Source organism: Ambystoma mexicanum, chromosome 5q (assembly GCF_040938575.1).
Source record: "Ambystoma mexicanum isolate Mex_15411 chromosome 5q, UKY_AmexF1_1, whole genome shotgun sequence".
Lineage (NCBI taxonomy): Eukaryota > Metazoa > Chordata > Amphibia > Caudata > Ambystomatidae > Ambystoma > Ambystoma mexicanum.
The window spans coordinates 503,391,320-503,417,269 of record NC_090933.1 but is presented as its reverse complement, the minus strand read 5'-3'; the positions used below and the strand labels follow the sequence as shown (position 1 = coordinate 503,417,269).

The 25,950-nt window shown below is 44.0% G+C and overlaps 1 protein-coding gene across 4 annotated transcripts in view; it reads right to left on the bottom strand.

The window, feature by feature from the left end:
• MEP1B (meprin A subunit beta) overlaps nucleotides 1-25,950 on the bottom strand; it is a 465,679-nt gene that overhangs the window by 221,232 nt on the left and 218,497 nt on the right. For all 4 annotated transcript variants that reach the window (XM_069620973.1, XM_069620975.1, XM_069620974.1 and 1 more), the window contains exon 2: nucleotides 8,497-8,515. In XM_069620973.1, the coding sequence (XP_069477074.1) occupies nucleotides 8,497-8,515 (19 nt within the window). The remainder of the gene's footprint in view (nucleotides 1-8,496; nucleotides 8,516-25,950) is intronic.

The window sequence follows — 25,950 nt, the reverse complement described above, 5'->3', positions numbered from 1 at the left end:
CAGCACTACACCCTCCAGCACCCATGAGACTCAATATTTGTAAAGTCAACACAACCAGAAAGTCTAAATTAGTCTTCTTGTTTTCAACTCTCTCCAGAATGAACTCAGCTCTCAACCACTCAATCTTTCTTCAAAAAGGGACTTATTGGCAAAGGAGCAACTTACAAAGACATTGATGCAATAACAAAGGCAAAAGGAACAGGAGAGACATCAATTGCCCAAAGCAAAATGATATATATAATAGAATGAACTATGGTTCACAAATGTGTGTCTGTCTCGTATGCGTGTGTGCATCCCCTGATCCTCCCCTGCCTGCCCGCTTATGTGCGCACACACACACACAAAATGTCAATAGGGCTATCTTTATATTTTTTCATTTTTCAACTTTTTATTTTTGCTGAACTATTTTAATGTGCAAATGTATGACATGCATTAATTAAAAAGAGAGCATTTTTTAATGCATCTGTGTGATTTGTACACGTTCATTTGATTGTGGTGGAAGTGATCAATTTTATTTCTTTTTTGGTCGTTTTTGCTGAAAATATATGCTAACTCCCATCTCTTGCATCCATTCTTAATGCTGCTCTTCCTTCCGATGTTGCTCACCACTTGCTCCCTCCAAATCGGTGTTTGGCACCACCTGGATGCTGAGTGCCGAAATTACAATCACTGAAACTGCCGCCTTTGGGGCCTATCTGTGCTTCTTCAGCCTGTCAACGGTGCCCAACCTTACCATTTCGTGTTGAGGTAAAGGTACTGAAATTGCCTTTTTTTCTCTTCATGACACTAGGAAAGTTTGTCAATCGTTAGAATTGGGAAAACCTACTAAATTCTAAGTCGCCTGTAGGGAGGCGATGCAGGAGAAGTAAAATTGGGACATGAAGCACCTGGACAAACATTCTGTGTAATTATTCTTCCATTGTCCATGCCATAGACTTCCATGTAGGCTAGTGGTGTTATACTGTGCTACATCTTTGTGTGTATTTTGTTTTTAACAGCAGCCATCCCAGTCAGAATTTAGTTGTAAAGCAAATAATTATTTCAGAATTTCTTTGCGAAGAGAGTCCTTCCCTATTTAGAAATTACCATGAAAAATGTGTCGCTGAGAAGTGCAGTTTCTGCCAGTTTTTCAAATGTAAATGTATGGGGGCTCGAAACATTATTGTGACCATGACCCCGGACATCCTCTAAATGCATCTGGTTATGTCAAGTGGTCTCTGGAGTGGGGCTCACAGTCACCCCAAGTTGGAGGGAGATTCCATAAGGTGACCTTGAAAACCATTGATTATCTCTTCCTTCCATTCCATCTGGTTGGCTGAGGTACAATCCATGGGGGAACCAGAGAGAGCTGAAGAGCCCTTCAGGGAGAAAGAAGTGCCTGTTTTTCTCTTCACGTGGGCCTGTGAAGAGGCTGAAGAGAGCCCAGTGCCTGAGGGGTGGAGAGAGGCACTGCTTTCCTCTTCCCGGGGGGATAACTCTGCATGATCATTTTTCCCTTTAGGGATTCCCCGCATCCATCCACTGGCTACAATAGGGGCCTGCAACCTGCGGCTCACTAGATATTTTGGACTACTACTCCCATGATTCCTCACCATTGACTATGGTGTGTAGAACCAATGGAAATTGTAGTCCGAAACATCTGAAGAGCCAAAGGTTGCAGAGCCCTGAGCTAGAGCTTGCAAGACTGCTGTTTCTTTTAAGATTGCTGAGTAAGAGAATGTACAGTGAAAGTTGTCCAAGGGAGAGAAACTCCTTTTTCTCCTACTCTGTAATTGGATATTTCCTGGGGAAGCGGGAGACCCAAAGGATGGGTGCTCCCTAGTCACTGTACATAATTCCCCGAGAGACTGAGACGTTGATTGCCCCGCTCTGGATTCCTTTGACTCTGGACATATTCATCCAAAGGCTGTGGAATATTCTACTGGACTCTATCATTTGTTTTTTTTGGACATATCCAGGTACTTGGTGGAATTTATGCCGGGAGTTGTGAAGTAATATGCCACAAACACCCATTCTCAATGGCTACCTGGCATGTGTATGCTGTGTTAGTGCCTATTTGGGCATCTCAGCTGCAGGAGACTGCATATGCCACATCCACTGATCCAGCGCCATTGCATCGTCATTCAAGGTGTTGATTGTTTGCCCAAACTCTATGCCCAGTTTCTGCTTCCTCTTTGCCCAGTGGCTCAATTAATTCTGCATTGAGGTTATGTGCACCTCAGCAGCATCTGGACATAACCTCCACTGGACCACTGGACCATTTACCAGACAATTGCCTTCAGCAGGAGGAAGAAACACCACAATCTAAAGTGTGTTGACAGGCCTGACATTGCATATTTTTGGCAACCGGTCATGTTTAATATGTTTTTCTTTTGCAGTAATGAATACATGTTTAGAATTTGTTCTCCCTGATGCTTTGACAGTTTGTAAAATGGTGGTTTATCTGTGAGGAACCAGGTGTCTGCTCTCAGGTGATCCACCCAGTGTGCTGCTCTACCTTTCCAAGCCTTCGTGACCAAGACCCTGTCTACTGAACAAGTGCAGCCCATTTTCCTGCAAGACGTACACCAGCAACAGAGTTCTGCCACCATACACCATAAAGGCTATTTACCATTCTTCTACTAAACTCAGGTGAGACTGGGTGGGTGCACAGTGAATCAAACGTTGGCTAAAGATTCCTGCGATAATGCTCTGGGGGCAGTGCAATATAGGCATGGTGCAGTTTTTGGAGGGCAATGTATAAACTGCCAAATGCTTAACTGAATCCAAACTAGGATGACACTATTTAAAGTTAAACGCTTCTTCACAATATGTGCTTAATTAAGATCATTGGAATCTGGCTTCCCACTGTGGAAAATGGATTGGGGATGTTTAAACAGGTAGGCTGGCACATTGAGCTGCACTCTGGGACATTTGAGAATACCAAGGTATATTTGAGCATGCACCAAAGCAGGTAAGTTGATACGTTGAGCCTCCTCTTAGTATGATCTCCTTCCTAAAAACAAAGCCGACAAGCTAACCAAACTTCCTCTCACCCATCCACCTCTCCTCTCTTCCTCTGAGACTGAACTTCTATGCTCTTCCTTAACTCATCAACTGAACATTGCACTCTGCAATGCTCAGTTGTATGCAAGAAAATGTTCTTTATCACTGACTACTTTCACACCAGTTCTCCTCCATAGACCTTCTTTTTAACACTGAAACCTGGATAGCTCCATCCGACACTGCCACTCTGGTGGCCATACACTGCTCCAAACTATCCTTCATTCATTCTCCTCGACTGACTGGCAGAGGTGGATGCACCGGGCACCTACTCGCTTTCCGCCTCAATGCTTCACAAATCTCTGTTGCCATGTCCTGTCCTACCTCTTTTGAATTTACCATCTCTACTATTGCTCCGCTTTACTCGGTTCACATGATCTCCATCTATCGCCCTACTGATCCCACTGGACCATTGTTTGATTATCTTGGGAAGCTCCTTGATTTTCTTTCCACTAAACATCACCTCTTAGGTGACTTTAACCTTCCCTCTGAACTTCAGTCTTTTCTTAGTGACCACGCTCTCCACTCTATACGTACCCTAGATACCCAGACAGGGGGTAACTATTTGAATCTCTTATTTATCTCCTCCTCACTCTCAGCCACTAATACTACTGTCACACCATCAATATCTGATTACTCAATTGTTTCCACCACCATCTCCTTTCCACTCTTTGACCTTTCCTCACCACTTGCTTCACCTATTACTAACAGGAAATGTAAGCCTCTTCCACACCTCTCTTGCTCTCCGAACTACAGTTCTCACTCTCATCCTTCACACCTGATGCCTCTTCCACCAACACTACCAACACCAGCTTCCAACCCCTATTGTATGACTCATTCTCCTCTCACTTCCCACTGCTTACTTTCACCCCTAAGTCTCAGCATACTTAGTCATGGGTCACCCTATTCATATGCTCTATCCACGACATGCATCACCTGCTGTGCAAATGGAGGTGCACCTACTTGCATGAGGACGTGCAAATCTGCCTCTCTGCCCTGAACTCTCTCAAGTCCACTCTTGATAGAGAAAAAAGGGAATTCTACCTAACCCTCGTTGACTCTCAATCCAACTATCCTCACTGGCTACAGGACATCCTAAACTCACTCCTCTATGATTATCACCTCAACTCTCACAGCTAATTACCTTGCTGAATACTTCACTGAATACTTTGCAGGAAAAAGTTTAAAACATAGAGGCTCTCTCCTGACCTTCCTCACATGCTTTCCTCCTACATTGCATACTCCACCTGCACTACAATCTTCCTCTGCCTCTATTTCCCACTTTAGTCACACTAATACTGACAAAGTGCTATCTCTATCAATGAAGGCCAACTCCTTGTGTGCCCCATCAGACCCTTTTGCTCCTCAGATAGTCGAGCCTATTGCCCCTTTATTGGCCTCCCTCCTCGCTGAACTCTTCAACCTTTCTCGGCTCTGCTTGCTTTCCCTCTGTTTTCAAAATAGCCACAGTCATCCATCTCACAATAAAGCTAGGGGCTGACCCAAACCTACCGGCTAACTTTCACCCTGTATCTCTCCTTCCGCACAACTCTAAAGTGCTTGAAATGGTTGTTGTCAATAGTCTTACTAATTTCTTAGACATTCACAACCATCAACACCCCCTACAATCAGATTTCTACTCATTTCACTCCACAGAAACTGCTCTCATAAATGTGTCAATTTCATCGCCTCTGATAAGCACTCTAACCAATCCTCTATCCTAATTCTTCTTGACCTGTCTGCTGCCTTTGACACTGTCGATCACTCTGATCACCTCAATACTCTCTTTCTTCTTGGGATTCACGATCAGGGCCTTGCCTGGATTGAATCATACCTTGCACTTCGGCAATTCTCTGTCTCCTGGAGCAACACCACCTCTTAAGTCACTCCTCTAACTGTTGGGGCACTAATCTCCACCTCTGGGTTCTCATTCCAACTCTTTGCAGACAAAACCCAAATCTTCTTCTCTTTTCCTGACTCTCCTCTGATCTCTCTATGAAATTTCCAACGGACTCTCTGCCATTAAATATTGGATGGCTTTGCACTCTCTAATGCTGAACTCTACCAAAACAGAGGTGCTCTTGTTCCCTGCTAAAAGCTCTCTGCCTATCCAGTTCCTAACTGACACTCTCCCCTACTCTTTTTCAGCTAGAAACCTCTGCATCATCTATGACCCTTTTCGTACCTGGTCTACTTTCATCTCCAAAACTGGAGCAGCAGCTCACCTCAACCTTCTAAATATTGGAAAAATCAGGCACCTCCTTCCTTTCAACACTGCCAAGCATCTCTTAACCACTCTTGTCTTTTCTAAACTAGGCTACTCTCCCAGCATCCTCTTTGGTCTCCCCAACTAAGCTTTCTGTCCTCTTGAAAAGATCATTAACTTCGCTGCAAGGACTCTCTTTGAACTCCTTCACTTCCCACCTACTTCCTCGTACCGTCAGCAGGCTGGATGACTTATGATGCAAAACGGGACCAGATTTAAATGTCTTTCCCTGGTTCAGAAATATATCCACGGCAAGGCACCAGTTTTTCTTTCCTCTATCCAACTCTATATGTCTTTTAATCTATACTCGGCCTCCTCCGCTCGTCTTGTAGCTACTCGCCCTACCTATACGTCCTCTCGCTTCCGCTCTTGCTCTCTTCTTGCTCCACTTGCACAGAATTCTCATCCTCGGATATTCGAGAAACAGTCCCCATGGATTTGGTCAAAACCAAACTAAAAGCTTAGCTCCGAGCTACCCTCTTAACCTACATCTCATCTGCCTGCTTGCTAAACATTTTCCCTTGCCTCTAACCTGCCTCTGTCCTTCACTTCCTCTGCCTCCACTCTAGCACTTCATCCACCATGGGCACATCCCGAGCACAGCTGGCCGTAACACCTAAATGCACTTAAAAATGTCCAATGTTCATTGTCTTTAATCTATGTATGTATACTTATGTTTTGTCCTCAGTGACTGTTCCATCTACTCCCCTCCAGAACCTGGTTGGAATGTCCCTCAAAATCACCACTTTGCACGAAGTTCACAGCTTCCCAGCAAATCTGATATCTTATCTATTGTACGTTCTATATAAATAAATAAATAAATATGTTTATAAATATTTACAAATAAATTTGTTATCGTTAAATGTACCCTGTTGTTAAATTGTGCAGTGCTTTGGCGTAAAGCACTATATAAACCTAATAAATACAAATAAATACAAATAGGCACTCTGCCATGTTCAAGCAAGACCTTTGCTCTATTCACAGCAACCTGCATTATTTCAGCAAAACTCAGACATACTTTGGAAGCAATTTGGAATGATGTAATAGCAATTGTGCTTGTTGTTTATTGTCTGAAAATTAATTCTGCCTATATTTTACTAATTACAGCTGGTCAAATGGGGTTCATTTTGTCCTCTAGGACAGTATGTAAAATGAGTGCATTTATATCGCCTAGCACATTTTGTAAAATGGGTATAATTGGTATTGGCATATGATTTGGATTGGCATTTATCCCAGTGTGTTGTAGGCACACAGTGTATAGCACTGCCTCAGTGGTGTGGCCCAAACATATATGCGTCTACTCTGCATGGAATGCTTCACCGGCATAACGTTCGGATAGATCCTTACATCATTTGCTGCAGGGACATGCGTGCATGTCCTATGACAGGCACGGCAACTGAAGTATTGTCTATCAAGTATTCCCTTTCTGAACATAGTACTTTAAAATGCACTTTTTTATCTCATAACATTAAACATTTTCTTGGAGGGTTCTCCAGGGGCGTTGGTTTTGCTTGCTTCCCATACCCGCTCGGTCATATTTGGGAAAGCTATTCGCACCACACCAACATGAAGTTCAACCAGCCACCATTCACAATACTTTTTTTTTAAAAAAAGCGTACAGACTGTCAGGAAGGTCACTCAAAATCTTGGTGCCCAGAGCCCCCGGGCAGCCTTAATCCAGTTTTGGTGCTTCTCAAACATTTTCTATGTGGTGGCTTTTCGTGTGAATGCACCATTATGAAGCTCGAAGCTCAGTTTTATGCACCTTATCTTAGCCCGACAAGTCCCGTAGATGGCCACAAAGTATTATCACATGAGATCATTAATGACATCGTACGTGGAAAAAACGAAAACATTATCATATGAACGTAAAATTAAATCAAAGCCCATTTTTAAAAAAATCACCTCATAAAAATATCAATACGTAGGAAAATTGGTTCATTTTTGGAGACCAATATTAAGCGTAAAGATCAAATTTAGCACATTTTCATCAATTCATGTTTCAAGTTGCCTATTTTTCAAATTCTATAAGATTTTTTGGAGTTGAAACTTTATTGATCTGTATTTTATAAATAAAATAGCCGGCCCATCAGAGTTCAGCAAACACTACGCATGCAAATAATGGATTCTGCACACGTATCAAGTGATCCTCGAAGGGGACGCGTGTAGAGCTCTATCCCAATGGCCCCTGAAAGTGGCAGATACGCCTCATCTTCTGACTACCATGCAGGCTGGCTGGGCATGCCCACCAAGGGCGGAGATCGGCCTATTTCCCTGGGATACCCCCCCCCCCACCCTGGCAATGTGTGCACCTCCGAAATGGGTCAGGGATTCTTAGCACCCATGTTATGATCCTTGGGGTGGAGGTCTGGAAAGGTCCCTTCGAAGGGTCAGCATAATTTCCCCATGGTGCCCAATGACTAGCGCGTGCAGATTGCTGTGGGAAACACTGGCTAATGCCATCACATTCCCTGATGCCCCCACACCCAGCACAAAGTCGATCGCAACAGGCCGTACCCCCAGAGAATAACTCATTTTTTAATCGTATTAAATCTCCATTCTTATGGATTGCACCGGGTATGGGGTGGCGCACAACATACATGTGCATACCACATAGATCTGGCTATTCCGCTCACAGCTGATTAATGTGTTATCTGTGGTATGCATATCCACACACAGCATGTTCCTGAACATCCCTGATGCTACAGGAACACTGAATGCAGAAAGCCTTGAGCCTCAGGAAATTTGCTGATGCAGCGGAAAACAGACAGAAGCCTTTTTCCTGATCTTTCCTCTGTGTGTGCCATCCGCAGCATGAGGTTCTTCAAGGTCAATCTTGATATGTATAACACATGGCGCAGAACCATGCCGTGGCAAACAAAGGCTCTCCGAAGCGCTTCCACATGTGGCGCGTTATAAAACCCCAGTAAATAAATACCTATACTTCAAGCTCTGTACATTGTAGAATAAATCAGTTGCCATGGCAATCTAAATGTGTTTACAGTTACGCTAATGTAGAAACAGCACTCACTAGCTCCATCCTTTGCAGTAGTCGTCAACGGTTCACCAGGAGGTGCCCCTCTACGCAATCTAAAGTAATGATGCTGTTGTTGCTTTACGCGCGGACTCACTTATAAATGCATGCAAGAAATCAATCTGAACACTTAATAAAATATTGGTAAACTCACCAACATTCTCTGGTACAGGCTGAAACAAAAATAAAAAGACAGAATGTTAATATTAAAACACCGCTGAGTATTATGTGTAACAAGATGTGCAGCTCTTTAAATCGAAAAGATTTTTAAATATTAACTCTCAACTTCAATTTTGTGGCTTATTTTGATGGGTATTGATAACTTGTCAAAGCCTAGATTTGCCGAACAGAAGCTACTTCATGACGCCACAGAGGGAGGTGGTGGGGACGAGAACAAAGGGAGGGAGGGGGAGACAGGTAACAATAAGTGGGGGGGGGGGAGGCAGGTCAGTAAGAAGCATAGTGTGATACATGGTTCAGTGCACAGTTTTTTTTTACTACAAACATGAATGGCTATCTAAGTTTACTTTAGTTTAGTTTATTATTTGTATAGTCCGGCTGGCCCTGGGGAATCCAGGTGCTTAGCAAGGTTACAGAGTTGCAAAAATAGTACAAACAGGTATTACAGGTAGAAAGGACAATATACAATCAATTGCTCGTGGTATAGGCATTGTAAACTATTTACAGACATTGTAACTTATTTACATGTTTTGTAGTTGTGCAGATTATGTAGGTGGTAAATGGCATTAACAATGGTTGTTGAGAGAATGGTTGTTGCATAGCAGATCAAAAATAAATACAGGCGGTTACACAACGTTGAGGATATACATTTGTATGGTTGAGAGGTTGGTAAAGGTTTTAGACTTCTTTGGCAAGTAGCCATGTTTTGGCTCTATGTCTGAAGCGGTGAAAGGAAGGTTCGGATCTGAGATCAGCTGGGAGGGAGTTCCAGAGTTTTGTGGGGAGCACAGTGAAGCTTGTGCCGCCTGCTTTTTGGAGCTTAAATCTAGGGATATTTAAGCATTGTGTTTGGGCTGATCTGGTTGGGCGAGAGGGGATGTGAAGCGTGAAGTTGTCAGAGAGGTGTCTAGGTGCTTGATTGGCTATGCATTTGTGTGTGAGCGAGAGTATTTTGTATTCGATTCTCTGAGGGATGGATAGCCTTTGAGTGGATCGCCTGGTGTCAGAGATGTGCTCGTGTTTGGGTATGTTCAGTGCTGATCTTAGGGCGTTATTTTGGATAACTTGGAGCTTCTTGATGTTCTTTTGGCTGGTGCCCAAATAGAGCGTGTTACAATAGTCGACTTTAGAGAGTACTAGTGCTCTGGCAAGCGTAATAGAGTTAGAGGTCAAGAGGTAGGGTCTGCTGGCATTGATGAGCTTACCTGTGTAGGCGGTGGTGGAAGAGATGGCGTTAATTTGTCTAGTAAACGTAAGGGAGGAGTCAAGGTAAATCCCCAGAGTTTTAACACTGCTAGAGACAGGGATATTGTTACCGTCAATGGTGAATGTCTGGTAAAGTTTGTCGAGGTTGTTGAGTCTGGATTGGGAGCCTAGTAGAAGAAGCTCTGTCTTGTCGTCGTTGAGGCATAGTCCGTGTTTGGCCATCCATTCTTTGATAATGGAGTAAATGTTGTTGAGTACAGTGTTGTCAGTGGAATAGTCGCCTGTTAGTGTTTGAGTGTCATCTGAGTAGTTGGTGTAGATGACACCCAAGTGGTCCAGTATGTCGAAGAGAGGTTTCGTAAACACATTGTATAATGTGGGGGAAACACAGGAGCCTTGGGGGACGCCACACGTAACAGGGGCTGGTTCAGCGGCGGCCGTGGGAGCAAAGACCCTCATGGATCTGTTATTCAGGAAGGACTGGATCCAGGTTATGTTATATGACATAATATAAGTGCATGTTATATGAGACAGGACACTATACATTATACTGTGCAATGTAGTGACGAATGTCTGATTGCTTAGAGTCAGGTCACCCTAGCAATTTGGGTCTTAAAGGTGGCACTTCATGCAATGATCATAAGATTGGGTCAGTTATAGCCATCCAGGCCAAAGCCATTTTCAATAATGTCTTGCATATCCAAACAATTAAGTAACACAAACTAATAAGATAAAGCTTAGTGACTGTTAATATCCTATACATCAAGAGAACACAGCTCAGAAACACATTTTGGGAGGTGTCTTGCACAAAATAGCGCGCCTAGAATTGGGTATTTCCCAAAGTGCAATTCTTGACATGGACATCCCTCTGCTGTTAGCGCCGCTGATGCTGCACCAAATTAAAAAGCAGTCATCTGCATGGTTTCCCAGCAGAACTTGTTAAAAGTTTAGTTCTACCTTATCCAACTGATAATTGATCGGTCAATTCTTGATGAAGCTAATGCACCTGAGATATAGTGAGACAATACAACAATAAATTGTATCCAGTCATCTAACTGACAATGACTGGATATGATGTGCTATGATGTGATGTGGTATTTATAATGCGCCTGTACACAAGTGTTTCTAGGCACAACAAGACAAGGAGGGGAAACAAGGGAGGACAAAATAACAATATTACTAGGCCTTGTGTCATTCAGATCGCGCAAGTGCAGGGAAGAGGGAAGGGGAGAAGTGCCAGGGGGAAGTGCAGTTAACTCACAAGTGCAGCCAGCGGGTGTCTCATAAGTGCAGAGAGAAGGGACTGTAAGGTTGCATATACAGACAGTTAAATGCTGGGGAGCACAGAGGCAGAGCGAGGGCAACTGGGCATACAGTAGCCCGGGTCCGAGTTCAGAGGGTGAAAAGATGACCAGTGCGCAGAGCAGTCAGGTGCATCAGCCGGGGAGAGGAAAGAGAAAGCGGAAGCGAAAAGGAAGATCTTGAGTTGCTTCCGGAACCGGAGGTGGTACTGCTCAAGTTTGATAGAGGCAGGGAGGCTGTTCTAGAGGGAGGCACACACAGAGGAGATAGATCTGCCCCCGACTCTCTGCTTGGAGAAGCGTCTGACCCTCAGAGAGTTGGAGGTGGATGAGTGGAGAGCTCAATGAAGGAAGATGTTTTGGAAGAGAAAGTTGGAGGTAGAGCGGTCCCAGGCCCCAGAAAACCTTGTGGACAATGCAGAGGGTCTTGGAGTTGATCCTTGCAGCCACAGGGAGCCAGCGTAGAGATTAGAGAGCTGAGAGATATGATCCCTGGGCTTGAGGCCAAGGACACATCTTGCAGTGCTGTTCTGGATAAGTTGTAAAGGTCAAAGAGAAGAGGCAGGAAGATTTAGAAAGAAGCTGATGATACAATGAGACTATAATCATCTAAGAACGGTAATCGATTATCGCTATTGAAATCTACATCAGTACATATGGACCTTGCTGTTACTCTTCAGGGTTTCGCTGAAATTGAGCGATCATATTCGGATGCTACATATTTGGATTCTAAGTAGGCCCTTGACCAGGTTTGTTGGGGATTATCTATGCACAAGGTCCATTTCACACTAAACCATGGTGCCTGTATTCCATCAACGTATAAAAGCTCTACGTGCCACATTTCTGCTTACCATATTACCTGTTAGTTTCCATATTAAAACGCTGTACCTTTCTGGGATGGTAAGTCCCCACAGCACTTTCTATGAACCCTTTTGAAAAAATCAATATCAGTTGCCATATTTAATAATTCCTTTATAACATGGAACATTTAATCTTCCTCTGCGTGGACCATGCAGTCTTCACCAGAGGCCTGTCTACTGGAAATAAAGGCCATGGCCTAACATTTCAGAGGTATCACTAACTGGGGTTTGAATGCAGCCAAAGGAAATATTATGGCAGATAATTTGACTAGAGGTCACTGGTTAAAAAAATACACATACTTAACTAGGAGTTACTATCAGCCTCTTACATCCGGATAGACAACTGTAATTTCCTACTAAAGACGTTTGTTCTTTTTGGAAGTGTTAGAGTTCTCTATCACTCCCACTAGTGCCACATTTCTTTTGACCAAAATTACTTTTATTTCTAAATTGTTATATCCATTTACATTTACATTCTGGCTATTCTTTTAATTCAAATTGCATTGTCCTATTTTCGTATTTATATGGGAAATAAACATACTGAAAAGCCTAATGTTATCTCAAACTATCACCAGAGCAAAGATGGAGTGCTTTTTAGAACTTCAGTCGTATTTCCACTTCCTGATGACAACACATGGCATTAATAGAGGGTCTTTGTCAAAGGGTTTCTTTTGAAGTTTGACCTCATGATTTTAAATTTAAAGTCTGACTGAAGACACTATCCAAATGTCATGGCTTTAATATGCAATAATCCAATGCTGTCTTGGAAAAGATCATCATTCCCAGATATTTCTGAAGACACTTCATCTGGCCCACAGAAGTGATGTTCATTGCAGATGCTTGGCTCATTTAATAAAAGTCAATTCCATCCTTTCATGAGAGATGTGCAAGATTGGGCATAGTGAGATATCCATTATTCTAATGTCTTGACATATGTCTATTTATCACCAATTCCTGACTGGTGGCCGGTGCAGATATTAATTACCTGATACTAGATTTATTTATGGCCGGGAATATAGAACTCAAGTTATGTACCTTATATAAAGCCCTCCATGATGTAATCTCTCAAGATACAGATATTAAAATCAGTATTTAAATTATTACTCCCACAATTTATGGGTGGGTTCATAGTTAAATATATAAAGCAAAGACATAAAATGCATTATTCTATTTTTACACCCCTCACCAACTAGGAGCCACAAATTGAATATTCGGGATAAAGGTCAATGTTCCGTAATTGAAGATTTAAATGTCAATATTTCATTTTCTTGGTCTGAAATGTATTCGTGCTCTGGCTCCTCCCTACTTGTGGGCCTTGTTTTCACTTTATCATCATGCGTGCAATCTTCTCTCTGCTTCTCGTTTTTTTCTCTCTATTCGCCACCCTCTCTGTGCTCCATCCCATTTTTGTTTATTTGAACTGCTTGCTCCCAAACTGTGGAACTCATTACCTTTGAATATCCGTTCATGCTCTGATCTTTCACGATTTAAAAAGCGCCTACAAATGTATTTACTCCGGCTTTCCTTTTCTGAATAATATCTTGGAACTTTTTTTGTGATTCAGATTAGTCCTTGATTCTTTTTCAAATGCTGTTTCGCTCTTAATGTTGTGAATCCATTTGAATAAAAGTGCTATATAAATGTTGCAAATAAATCAATATGGGTCACATATTTCCAATGGGCAAAGGTCCACGTGCATTCTTGATTGGAATTATACAAGTCTCCCATTGGCATGGTTAAGCTATTTGGTATCATTGATACTCCCCTCTCCTGTCTGGGCTTAGACATAGAGCCATGGTTTTAGCTGCGTCCATTTCCTGCTTGGGCTGGGAAGATAGCTCAGGGGTCACAAGCTTGTCCTAGAAGTAAGACAATGCTGACCAGCACGGGTTCGATGTCCAGACTCCAGCATAAAGCTCTATATAAAAGCCCAATTGTATTTTTTTTTATTACAGCAATCTTAATCCTTCCTAGTTCTTGCTTTTCTCTTACTCCTATTTTGAGTAAACTATTCATCTACTCATGATCCCTAATTGTTTGTTGAATATAGTCTCATTAATTGTATATATTATCTCACTTTGCAATGACAAGGAAGTCATAGATAACCGATGTATCTGCTTAAACTAATCCAAATCCTTGCACTGAATTGAATATGTTGAATTGTATTATTCAATTTCTTCTTCATTTTTTAATATTCTATTTCTGTATCTCTTTTAATTTTGATTGTGCCATTGTTCTTTAGCAATGCACACCAGTTGTTACCATGCTGTTAAACAATAAGGAAAACTAAAAAGAAAAGTCACCCAACAATTGCACACGTATGTGTGTTACTTTCGGGTTGGTTCCCTGTGCATCAGCAGCCAGGTGAAGGGGAACGATGCTCCCTCTCCTGATCACTAGAATAGATCTCTGTAGAAGCCATACATACACTTTCTTAACTGGCTATATTATGAAGCTTACTGATTCCATTTCTGGGCACGTTGCCCAGGATATATAACAACATTAAATATTTGAATAAGGAAACATGGTGGTGGCCCAAATCCAATTTTTTACGTCTGGTTTACAGGAATTAAAAGCGTGTTTGAGAGACTACTTTGCAGGATTGTCGGAGATTTAATTTGTGAAATACTATTCGTACATGCAATATATATTAGGCAGCTAAATACATACGTAGGTGTAGGCTGAACCTCACCCATTGTGTGCATTTTGCAAAGTAGCAAATATCATTTGCACAGGTCAGAGGCTGACCAGCCACTTTAGTGTAAGCATTTGCACTAATGGCTGTGCTCAACATTTTAGAAATTGCTATTGAAAATGTAAACTATGCTAATTTCCCCAAGTGCACATTGAGAAAGCCACAAAAGCCAACGTCCATTTAAAGGGACAATGGACCTCATTATGAGTATGGTGGTGCGGTAAATATGTGGCATTAAAGTGGCAGGACTTCCCTAATTGCCACTTAAAGGCCACACGACTACACCACTGTACTAAATCATCCACTTTGGTGCTGAAAATTGTCAGAATTACAGCAGCAGGAATTACAGCTGGTACTAATTATGAAAAATTCTGCCTGAATGCCTATGGACTCCAAAAATGGGGACTAACATGCCTGTGCCACCACTTGTAATCCCGTGGTAAATCCACAGGGCCGAGTGGTGTTTATTGGTAATCAATTCTGGTGGTAATTGTTAGGTAAGTACCATGGACGAGTCAACAGATCAATGAGCTCTTTCAGGTTTAATTCTTCAGTGAGTTTCTTAGAAATATGTCCCTCCTTCCAGCAGCTGCTCAAAGGGCAACTGACCTCGAGCTCAAAGAGCACAGCAACCTAAATAGCTTTCATCAGAATGCAGAACATGGAACCCCATCAAGCATAAACTTGGCTTCAACTTGAGAGTGCAGCCTCACATGCAACTTTTAATAAATGTACACAACAACCCCTTTGAATTGAAACACTTAACCCACATAACTAGCTCGAGTGGCCACTGTGTGAACTACACAATACATACAACACAACATATATATAAGTCATTCTACAGATGTACTGCAGAATTACCGACAAACTCTTAATCAGGAAGACAGGTGCGTACAAAGAGACTTCCCATCTTTCAACCACTAGATCCCTTCTTAAATTATGACAAAATGAGAAGATACATCCATGTTTGCCCAACAATGTTCCCCTAAAATAGCACATAGAGAAATATCTAGAAACAGGCGCAGTCAATTTCTTTGGGTCCTCTTCAATCAAACGGAAGCAGGTAGTGTCAGACCATACAATCGTTAATACAGCATGAACTTTAAATAAGGAGTCTTTAGACGCAATAAGACAGACTGAATTTGGCGAATACACTCATTTGCGGCTTATGTTGGGTATATTGATGAAAATAGGTATAATGCTTATCGAATAGTGAATGTATGGACTGTAAAGAAGTCATCACCTAACGAACAAACACGTGCTGGAGAAAGTGAAAGCCTACTGACGGCCATCTTGTCCAGCGTTTCTTGTGAACAATTTTGCTGCCATCCCATGCCACGTCCATAGAAGAGCAGGCTTTACGGATTCGGTAGCTGGCATCAATGCGGCAATTGGCATGTGATAGAGAAGACCACACTGACTACCAAGTACAAGGGTAGACTTGCAGACAACATTGTTTCAGTTTTAAGCCCCTTCACAATAAATGTGGTGAAATATTTAAGTTTTACCTTAGGACCTTGTCAAAGTCAAAAGGTCAATTTTTATTGGTTTATAGTCATTAAATCGAAAGCAATAGCGTCGAAAGTCAAAATATAGAAAAAATAATGTCGAAAAAAAAAGGGTCGAATTTCTTTTTTATTACGCTTTTTTTCTCGAAATGTGGGTGTTCCCCCAAACCCCCTTTTTTGATTTTGTTTTTATTTTACCCCATTTTTTACTTACTAAACCCAAAAAATACATATAAATAAAAAAATAAAACATTTGACTTTTTTTTTCCGACTTTTTTTTTTCGACATTTTTGACATTCGACTTTATTGTTTTGACTTTTTGACTGCACACCATTTTTATTGCTAGAGGCCGGGGGATTGAGATGGCGGGCCTCATTTCAGAACCAAAAGTTGATGGCTGGAAAGTTTTAAATGAACTATAACCACTGGGCACTGCTCTGGGCAACCCTCCAGACCATCATTTTTTTCGGTTTGGGTGCACTTGGTCGAAAATATTTGACCTTTTCACATTTGACTGAATTGTTCTGCTCGTTTTTTGGTCAAAAATGCGGGGGAAGATCCCCGCAACCACCCCCCTTATTCCCTAGCCCACACTATTTAAATATTTAATTAAATTCGACAGCATTTCGACCAAAAATACGCAAAAAAGAATGCAGTCAAAAGTAAAAGGTCAAATGTTTTTCTAACAAGTATGCTAATACTGTTTTTTCAGCCTGCCAAGCCATCAGAGAAGGGGAAAGACCATATGCAAATCAGGCTTGGTCCCTCCCCAAAAGGGGTAGTCTAGCCCAAACTCCTAGGTCACATCCCTTCTGCGCAAGACCACAAGCATCCCCAAACATGTTTCAGCCATTGATTTTTCATCCAACAAGGGCAAAACATGTCTGGGGTTGCTTGTGCTTCCATGTAGAGATGACCTGGCCTAGCAGTTTGGGCAGGGCTACTCCCATTGGTGGTAGTACCTGACTTATTTGCATATGGCTGGACCCCTTTTTCAATGGAGCAGACGGGGTAAATAATGGTGGTGTGGAGAGCAGTGCCAGTGGTTCAGATTAATTCAAAACCTTCCACCCATCACTTTTTTGGTTCTAGTTTGTCTCCCTATGTGAGAGAGGTTATGCCCAGACATGAGTCCCTTGCTCACTGAGGAGGCCCAGCAAGGCCAAAGCACGTCTGGGATTGCTTGTGTTTCCGTGCAGAGGGAACCTGGCCTAGCAGTTTGAGCAGGGTCGCTCCCATTGGTGGCAGTACCTGACTGATTTGCATGTGGCTGGACAGGCTAAAAAATGGTGTGGCAGGTTGCCCAGAGCAGTGCCAGTGGTTCAGATTAATTCAAAATCTTCCACCCATCACATTTTTTGGTTTTAATGGACCTCATTTCTGAACCAACTATTACTGGTAGTAAACCATCACTCTACTGAGAGCACAGGACTACTGGTCATTAATCTTAACAGTTTCATAATCACATATCACTGCCACTGCTGTGGCCTGACTGATGCTGTTAAATACTGTCTGAGTTAGGGGCACATGTACTAAATGCCACCACTGGCAAATATAGGAGACGATAAGCAGCATTGAGAAGAAAAATAGAGCTTCCAGAACACAGCCTTTGCCACATTATGGAAGATCTACCACTGGCCTGCAATGAAGTGTGGGCTTCAGGGCCAGTACCAGCAAACCTGCAGCAACAAACCCTCCTGTGTGATTAGCGGCAGTTGTTGAGGAAGTTATTTTGTTCCTTGGTCGTGGTCGTCTTCACAAACAGTTGTTTGTCATCGGCGTAGTTGTAGGCGGTTAGTCCCTGGGTTTGAATGATTTTCATCAGGGGGCAAACGTAGATGTTGAAAAGTAGGGAAGAGAGGCTGGATCCCTGTGAAACTCTGCAGGAAATATCTTTGGCGGTTGAGATGAATGGTGGTAAGTAGGTTCTTTTGGTTCAGTTTGTGAGGAATGATGGAAGCCACCTTAGTGTGGAATACTGTATGCCACATTACATCAGTCTTTTTATTACTGTTGTGTGGTTAATTGTGTCGAAATTGTTTGTAATGCTTTGTGGGTGCCATTGGGATTGACAAAATGTTCAGTGGGCTCGATCGTAGGCATGGATATTGCCTCTGATTCTTGCCATTGGGTTCTCTACACCTTGTGGTGCTTCGAGATTGGTTGCAGTAATTGGGGTGGCAAACTTTAGGAGCTTGTAGGGATGTCAGAGAGTTCTTGGAATGTAGGAGCAGATTGTTCTTTTGGTTAGCTTAGTAACGCCAATAAAAAGCCATTTATCTTCTGATATAAAATGTGAAATACTAAATTGTACACCCTAAATACTTGTCTTGGGGGATCGTGTCGGAATCATTTGAATGTGGATACCACCATGAGCTACATCTTTGAGACATAATTGAAAAGCCAGCTCTGGTAAATCAACCTTTAGGATTTCGGTTTGCTAGTTTGGCCACAAATGGATGCCTTCAGTCCCCCAGAACTGTGCATCACATAATGCTATGCTGTTGGGATTTATACAGCGCAACCCGGCCATTTGCATGGTCTCCAAGCACTCTGCCGGATCTGGGAGCGAGGGGGAAGTTAGGCTTGTGAGGTGAGAGGGAAAACATAAGAGACATTTGCTATTGGGTTGATGGCTGTAGACCAGAAGCCTCCTGGGTTCTGCATGCAGGTCTGTTTCTAAGTGTCAATTGATGAGCGCACAGTGGCATTTGTGACCAGAAGAGACCCTAGCATGCCTATGGAGCTAAGATACATTGTCCAGGACTGTGATGTGTAAGTTGATCATAGGGTGTTGCATTTTGTTGTTTGATATCTGTTGGGAGGGTTATCCTTGCACCTTGAGGTGACTGTGATTCACAGGTGACACCATATAAAACCACTATAAGCCAATATTATTAAATTCATGTGTGTGAGTGGTTTAGTTGGTAAGAATAACTATGTGCTATCTGTATAACCCACTATCAGTATGCCTGCCTGTAACTTATGTAATGTTTGTATTAAGTTTGCATTGATTCCAAATTCCATTCATATGCCTCATGTAACTAAGCTAATCACATGTAACAGTGCCTCGATGCCCAAGGGCTGTTTGGGAGCTACATACATTTAAATAAATACATTAATACAATGTGGTGTACCTGACTGTAGAGTTTGAGATTGTTAGTACTGGGAGGTTAGTGGATTGCCTAGTGGTCTATTCGGAGAATCCATTTGGAGCTTCCATGGCGAATTCTCATAGGGGTGCACCTTGGACGATGTTTCGTAGTGGTGCCCCTTAAGTAGGATACATATGAGGCCATGTCCCGAGGCACTCTTGCATGAGCTGGTGTCTCTGTCATTGGACAGTGGATAGTGGCTGCTCCTGTGTGACAGTGGGGGAACATGGAGAGGAGAAGAAACCATAGGGAACATGCAGCAGTGGGTTCCAAGTAGATACTGGGTGAGAATAGTTAAATTCAGGGCAGGAACTTTAGAAGCGGAGGGTCCTGGTGGATCCTTAGGGAAAACTCGGCATACTGCGAGGTCAAGATGCAATATCTAGGAGTGAGTCAAGTGAATTACATTGGGCATTAGATGGAAAAAATGCAGTAGGGTGCTAAGTGATTTGGGCACCAGGTGGGAAAATTACAGTGGCACGCCAGCGAGAAAGCCCTCAGTGGGGCAAAAATGCAGTGGGGTGCACGGGAGCAAATCCCAGTGGGCAGAATCACAATGAGGGACCTGGGAGTAGTACAGTATAAAGCAGAATGTAGAATGTTGCGCAGGTCGGCGAGGGGCACAAACAATCACGCTTTTATGTAGCAAGGTATGACAGGGCCTATCAAGGCATGATAAGGACATGACAAGGCATGACAAAAATGGACGTAGTTTAAGGTGGGACAAGGGTGTTTGTCCCCCCAACTTTCGTGGCACACCATTTTGTCCCCTTCATTTGGCAGGGGCCTCTATCCTTTAGATATCATGTCCCCCAACATGTTCAGCAAAGTTACTTCACTGATAACAAAGTGCTACAGTTCAAAGCAAGGGGTGCAAAGGCCTAACATGCAAAAGCAGCCTGGTCTCCTCCCCACACTCCTATGACTGACTTGCATTTGCAGATAGCTGCCAATTCACTTCCTCACTTTGCCACCAAATAAACAGATAGGTTACCGGGTACAACTATAACATGGGAATTGGCAGATGAAGGGAGGGCAGAGTCTCCCTAATGAGAGTGCGAAGGATTATGGGAGTCACAAACTTTAGGCTCAAAGAACGGGCTGTCTGAGATATGTAGGCCCTGCCCAAACTGTTGCCCATTGTGGAATGTTGGGGGAATGTCTAGTGCGTATTAGGCAAACTGGTCAGGGGCCAGAATCTCTGGTGGTTTCTCCTGGAAGTCTAACCCAGTGTCGCCAAAAGGCCTCCATTCCATCTCTGACAGCACATGCAGCCACAGGCCCAAATGGAAAACCTGTACCCGCCCATCTGTCCCGCTCACATGGTTTTATAGCAGCTTCATAACTTTAGTTTCCGAAGGTTGCTGAAACCCTGCAGAAGCTACTCGTTTCCATGTATTTGTCTTTATTGACCTGACTTTAAAGAGTTCTGTTACTAAAAAGTAGGAACTGGGAACACGCCTGGAGACTTTTTCTTCTACTATTGGTGTGTGATGAGATGACCACAGAGGTCTATTCTTTGAGTCACAGTAAGGTGCACTGCTTTAGAAGGATATTGATATTGATATTTTATTTCTATCGCGCTCATACACAAGTGTTTCAGAGTGCGACAAGGCAAGGGACAGGAACAGGGGAGAACAAAAAAACAATCTTACTAGGCCCAGTGGCATTGAGAACGTGCAAGTGCATGGGAGAGGGGGAGGGGAAAAGTGCAAGGAAAGGGGGCGAAGTGGAAAGTGCATAGCAAAGGAGAACAGAATAAATAATAAATAAATTAAATAATAAGAACAACAAAAGTGGTAGTGCAGCCAGCAGGTGGCAAGTGCTAAATTTAAGGCAGCAGAGAGGGTAGGTCAGATAAGTGCAGGAAGAAAGAGGGGGGGTGGTATGGGTGCAGATACAGACCCCAGTGCAAGGGGTGGCCCAGGGACAGTGCAGGAGGGTGGCAAGGAGAGCAGGAACCTGGGCCCAGAGTACAGAGGGTGGCCAGTTGCACGATGCCAAGAGAGAACAGATCAGCAGGGGAGAGGGGGGGCGAAGGCAGAAGCAAAGAGGAAGGTCTTGAGGTGCTTCCGGAACCGGAGATGGTCCTCCTCAAAGTTTTAGAGTGGCAGGGAGGCTGTTCCAGAGGGAGGCCCCAGGTGAAGACAGAGATTTATCCCGAGCTCATTTCTTTAAAAAACGGCAGACCCTGAGGGAGTTAGAAGTAGAGGAGCAGAGAGCTCGAGAGGGAGGTATTTGTGGAGAGAGCATTGAAACCATGAAGACTATTTACTCTTCTTCCAGATTCTGTGGTCACTCTGGATACCCTGTAATCCATTGCCATTGGAATGGCTTTCCTGCTGTAAGCGTGTGCTGACTTCCCTCCAACACCCTCCAACACCATCATGTGCACAATATACGTGAAGGTGTCTTTGAAATTAACTCCTATCTCTGCCCATAAAAAACCCTAGAATACATATGGAGGACCAGGATCAAAGCAAGCCCCCTCACTATAAGACATTCTTATTCAGGAGCAGTGAGTGGCGATACTCCAGGGTAGGTGAAAGTTCTTTGGAGCAGTGCTGCTCAGTCACCTCCACCCCGAGGTCGTCCTCCCATGCGTGTCTCAGTTTAGTAAATGCAGGGACTGATCTGGATTGGACTAGGACGTAGAGCCTGGATACCTTACCCCTCAAGGGGGTGGGGGCGGCCAGCTCAGCGATTATAGGATCATCTGGCCTGTGACCCACTGGGGGATAACTACTCCCGTCCAGCACCGCAACCACAGGTCCAATGTGTGATGTAATATAAATGGGACTTGTAAAGTACAGGTTTTGCCAGGTGTGGGTGGCCTCTTGGTGCTAGCTCCTGCAAGATGCAAGGGCGGGTGGGGAAGGTTCATTGGGAAAGAGGGAGAGGTGAGTTCCTTGTGCAGATATGTTGATGCAAGCAGACCTAAACTGTCCCGCAGAGACTGTATCAATTTGGATTGGTTAATGGTATGAAATGATGCAGAGACGTTCAGCCGAGACAACCCTGTGGAGAGAAAACGTTTTTTTTTCGTTTTACCGAAAATGAAAAAGACCCATTTAGAAAGATCACTCTGAGAACGTTTAGAGTGGTCTTTCAAAATCTTAACTCTCATGCCCCTGCCGCACACTAGGACGCGCCGGCACTGACTGGCGGACTGGGACGCGGAAGACAGTTGCGAGGTCAGTGTTTGTTTGTGTGCCTATGTGTATGTTATGGGGGTAGTGTTAGGAGTTGGGAGGGGCCTAGGGAGAAGGTCTGTGTGTGTGTGTCTTTGTGTGTATTTGTATGTGAGGTGGGGAACTGGGGAGAAGGTGTGTGTCTGCGTGTATGTATTTGTATACGAGGCAAGGTTCCGGTGGGGGCACAGGTTAAAGAAGGTTTGGGGTGAAACCCTGTAGGGGAGGAATGGCCACGAGGCCCTCCTCACCTACAGCTCCCTCCCCAGGTGAGGACCATGGCTCGGTGGGAGCACCCTCATGCCACCCGGGCCCAGGTGGAGGGGGGTTCACCCGCCGACGACATTGCCCACACGCACCCTGTCTTTGCATTTACCGAAACTTAAGTTAGGCCTAGACGCCATCGTGCACAGCAAACATGGTGTGAGTTCAGCACACTGTAACGAGGCCCCCACCTTTGGAGGGCCTTTCATGCATCTCTGCCGCCTCAGCAGCCCTGGCAGATCCGCTGCGAGCGCGTTCCCATGAGAAAGTCGGAGATGAGCTAAACCCGAGATGCCAACACGGCAACATTATATTAGTAACAATGTGATATTGCACCCCGTATGACCCAGACCGCAAGGCCGGGGCAACGGGGAAAAAAGCTGAAGCATCACTATCTGAAGAAGGTAGAAAATAGTTCAAGTATTGGTGTTAATGAACTACCTCTGTTTAAAATGTGAACGAACCATAAAAATGTAACGTTATATGATATCCCTCCAGGTCTGGACTAATGCTGCTATAACCACGGAGAAAGATGTTGACCAAACGTGTAACCTCTATTTGTAAAAGTGTTTTTCAATAGTATGTAGAAACTTGAACTCATATATGTTTTGAATCACCCAAAGCGGCGAGCATCAATCTCTGTAGGCCATAACCTAGATATCCCTCGTATAACGTCTAATGTACATACAATACGCACACAATGTAGTGAACATAATGTTAGGTAATGAAAAGGTACTGGAACCGACTGTATTAAAGAAATGTGTAACGAAAATGAAATATATATATATATATATGTGTGTCTGAATAACGTTAAAATGAGGCAGAACAGTATAAAACTTCTGCATTCACTGATCAGCAACGCACGAGGAAAATACCTTTGTGAGTATATGCAAGGTCATTCCCTCTCCCACCCCACCAAGCCTGCCAGATAAAAAAGCTAAGACTTGTGCTGCGCTCCCTCACCTCCCCCAACCAAGCTGGCGTTACTTCAGAGAGTCAGAGGCCCCGGCGCCGCAACCAAGGCCACAGCCCGCCACCTGTGTTATTTACAGCACGGTAATAAACCCACGGATGAACCCACTGATCTACCAGCACCCTCTCATAAATCCCCACGAACCCCCCCAAGAATCCTGACCCCGTGTAAGGACGACCCCCATCATTGGGACAAGACACAGAGACCCATCTATATAATAACTTCTAACGCAGCAGACAGACATGTATCACTCGGCCCAGGTCCCAGAGCCCCGTCCCGTGACCTAAAATACCGGTCAATAAGACTCAGGTAAATCTCACCCCAACCAACAACCACCAGACCTCTCACGAGGTGCATTCCTCATGTGTTGTGTTTATTTTATAAGATAAGCTAGTGAAGCGATTTATTAATGAACGTAAATGTCATTTTCTGAATAACTGTAGTGTGCATGGCCTAGGGCAAATGAGACAGGAAAGGTATTCGTTATTGTCACAGGCTGCCCCAGCACATCAACACCGCATGGATGACCTCAAGCCGGCCTGCCAGGCCCAACCCAACCCACGAGGCTGACCAGTGACGTCGTCCCGCCAAGACCAACCCCGCGCCAGCAACACTTATAGTTAGTCGACACCACCCAATCCCAATTGACTTGTGCCCCCTATAGTGTTTAGGTGTTGATGACGTTTTTTGTATTAGAAATACGCCTGTCTTTGCTATTGTCAGGCAGAGCGCTCTCGTAGGTTGCAGAGTTCTTTGCATGCCTTATCCTTGGATAAACTCCCACTTACGCTCACCCGCACTCTGTCTTGGTCTTATTCCCACTACGGGAGAGTCCCTTATTGTCTCTCATTGCGGGGAGGATCGTGCTGAATTGGGGGCGCTTCCTTTCAGTGGTGACCCCGATAGCGTGATATCTCCAAACTATTTTTCCTAACTCCTTCTTAAACGACCCCCTTGTGGCACGAGAATCTCCGGTCGAGAAGGGATACGCACGGTGAGCCGTCTCCGGGAGGCCGCCCGCCAACGGCGACCGGCACAATAAGAAGTGCGCACTCAATGAGAAAGGGTACGGGATCCCGATTGGAAAAAAATCCCCTTTGAGTGCCGCTCGCCGGAGCCAGGGGCTGACCGTTGAGTTACCGGTGACGCCGCCTGGACGGACCCAGTTTCGGAGAGTATCGGTTCAAGACGGGCACGTGAGTACCGAGTGCGAGTGATCGTCAAGGGGAAAAGAAAGGGAATTGGGAATAACAGAACGGGGACAGGTAGAGGAGAAGAATATCGGGGGTCTACTACAGACGGGTCTTGAAATTTTCTTTATTCTTTCTTTTGCATATGGCCATTAGGAGTAAGAAATAAGTGACGTGGTAGAAGTGACGGAAACCTAGCTCCGAGAGGGGGTGGAAGGCGGCGCCGCATAGTGCTATCTAGACTAGTACTGGGAATATATGAAGAAGTGAGAAATAAGTTATTGGTGTCTAGCAAAAGGAGACACCGGGAATATTTTTTAGTGATTGTGCTCTCTCTCTCTAGTTCTTGTTTTTCCATTTCCACGGGGTAGGGGGCGAAAATGAGAAGGGTATAAAGAAGTTAGAACATCTTAAAAAGCGGGGACTCAGTAGTGGCACGTACAGACGTGAACACAGTAACCTTAGCAGGAAAACAGGGACAGCTGGTTAGGGAGGAAAGGGAGGAGAAAGACAAAGAGTGTGAGTGGAAAGCATTGTGAAGGGTGCGCGCACCGTACGAGTGTGAGAGACGAACGGGTGGCCGCGAGGTGGTGTCAGAGAGTGTGGCCATAACCAGTACTTGATCAATTACAAGTGAGATCACATAAGAGTGCCTGGGAATGGGAAGGAGATGAGATATGGTGAGTGAGAAGAGATTTGTGCAGTGAATAACGGTGGGTGATAATTTTAAGAGGTCCGCTCTTGTCTGTGCCATAAAGGAATACATACGCATATTTACAGCTAATAAAAGGTAACGAAAGCGAACAAGGTAGCGCTAGCGATTTAAAGGATGGGGGCTGAAACTCCCTTGTCACACATTTGCAAGAGCTTGCCGGGATATGCTGAACGCATAAATAAATATCATGATCAATGGTTAACAGAATTGAAAGGGGAGGGGTTGCCCCAGATTTGGCCAGAAGGAGGGTCTTTTGACAAAAGCGTTCTTGATATGGTATGTACATGTATTCGCCTTAAGTATAAGGGAAAAAAATGGCAGAACAGGAAGGAGATATTAGATCTTTGGAGATTGTTTGAGGAAGTACCCC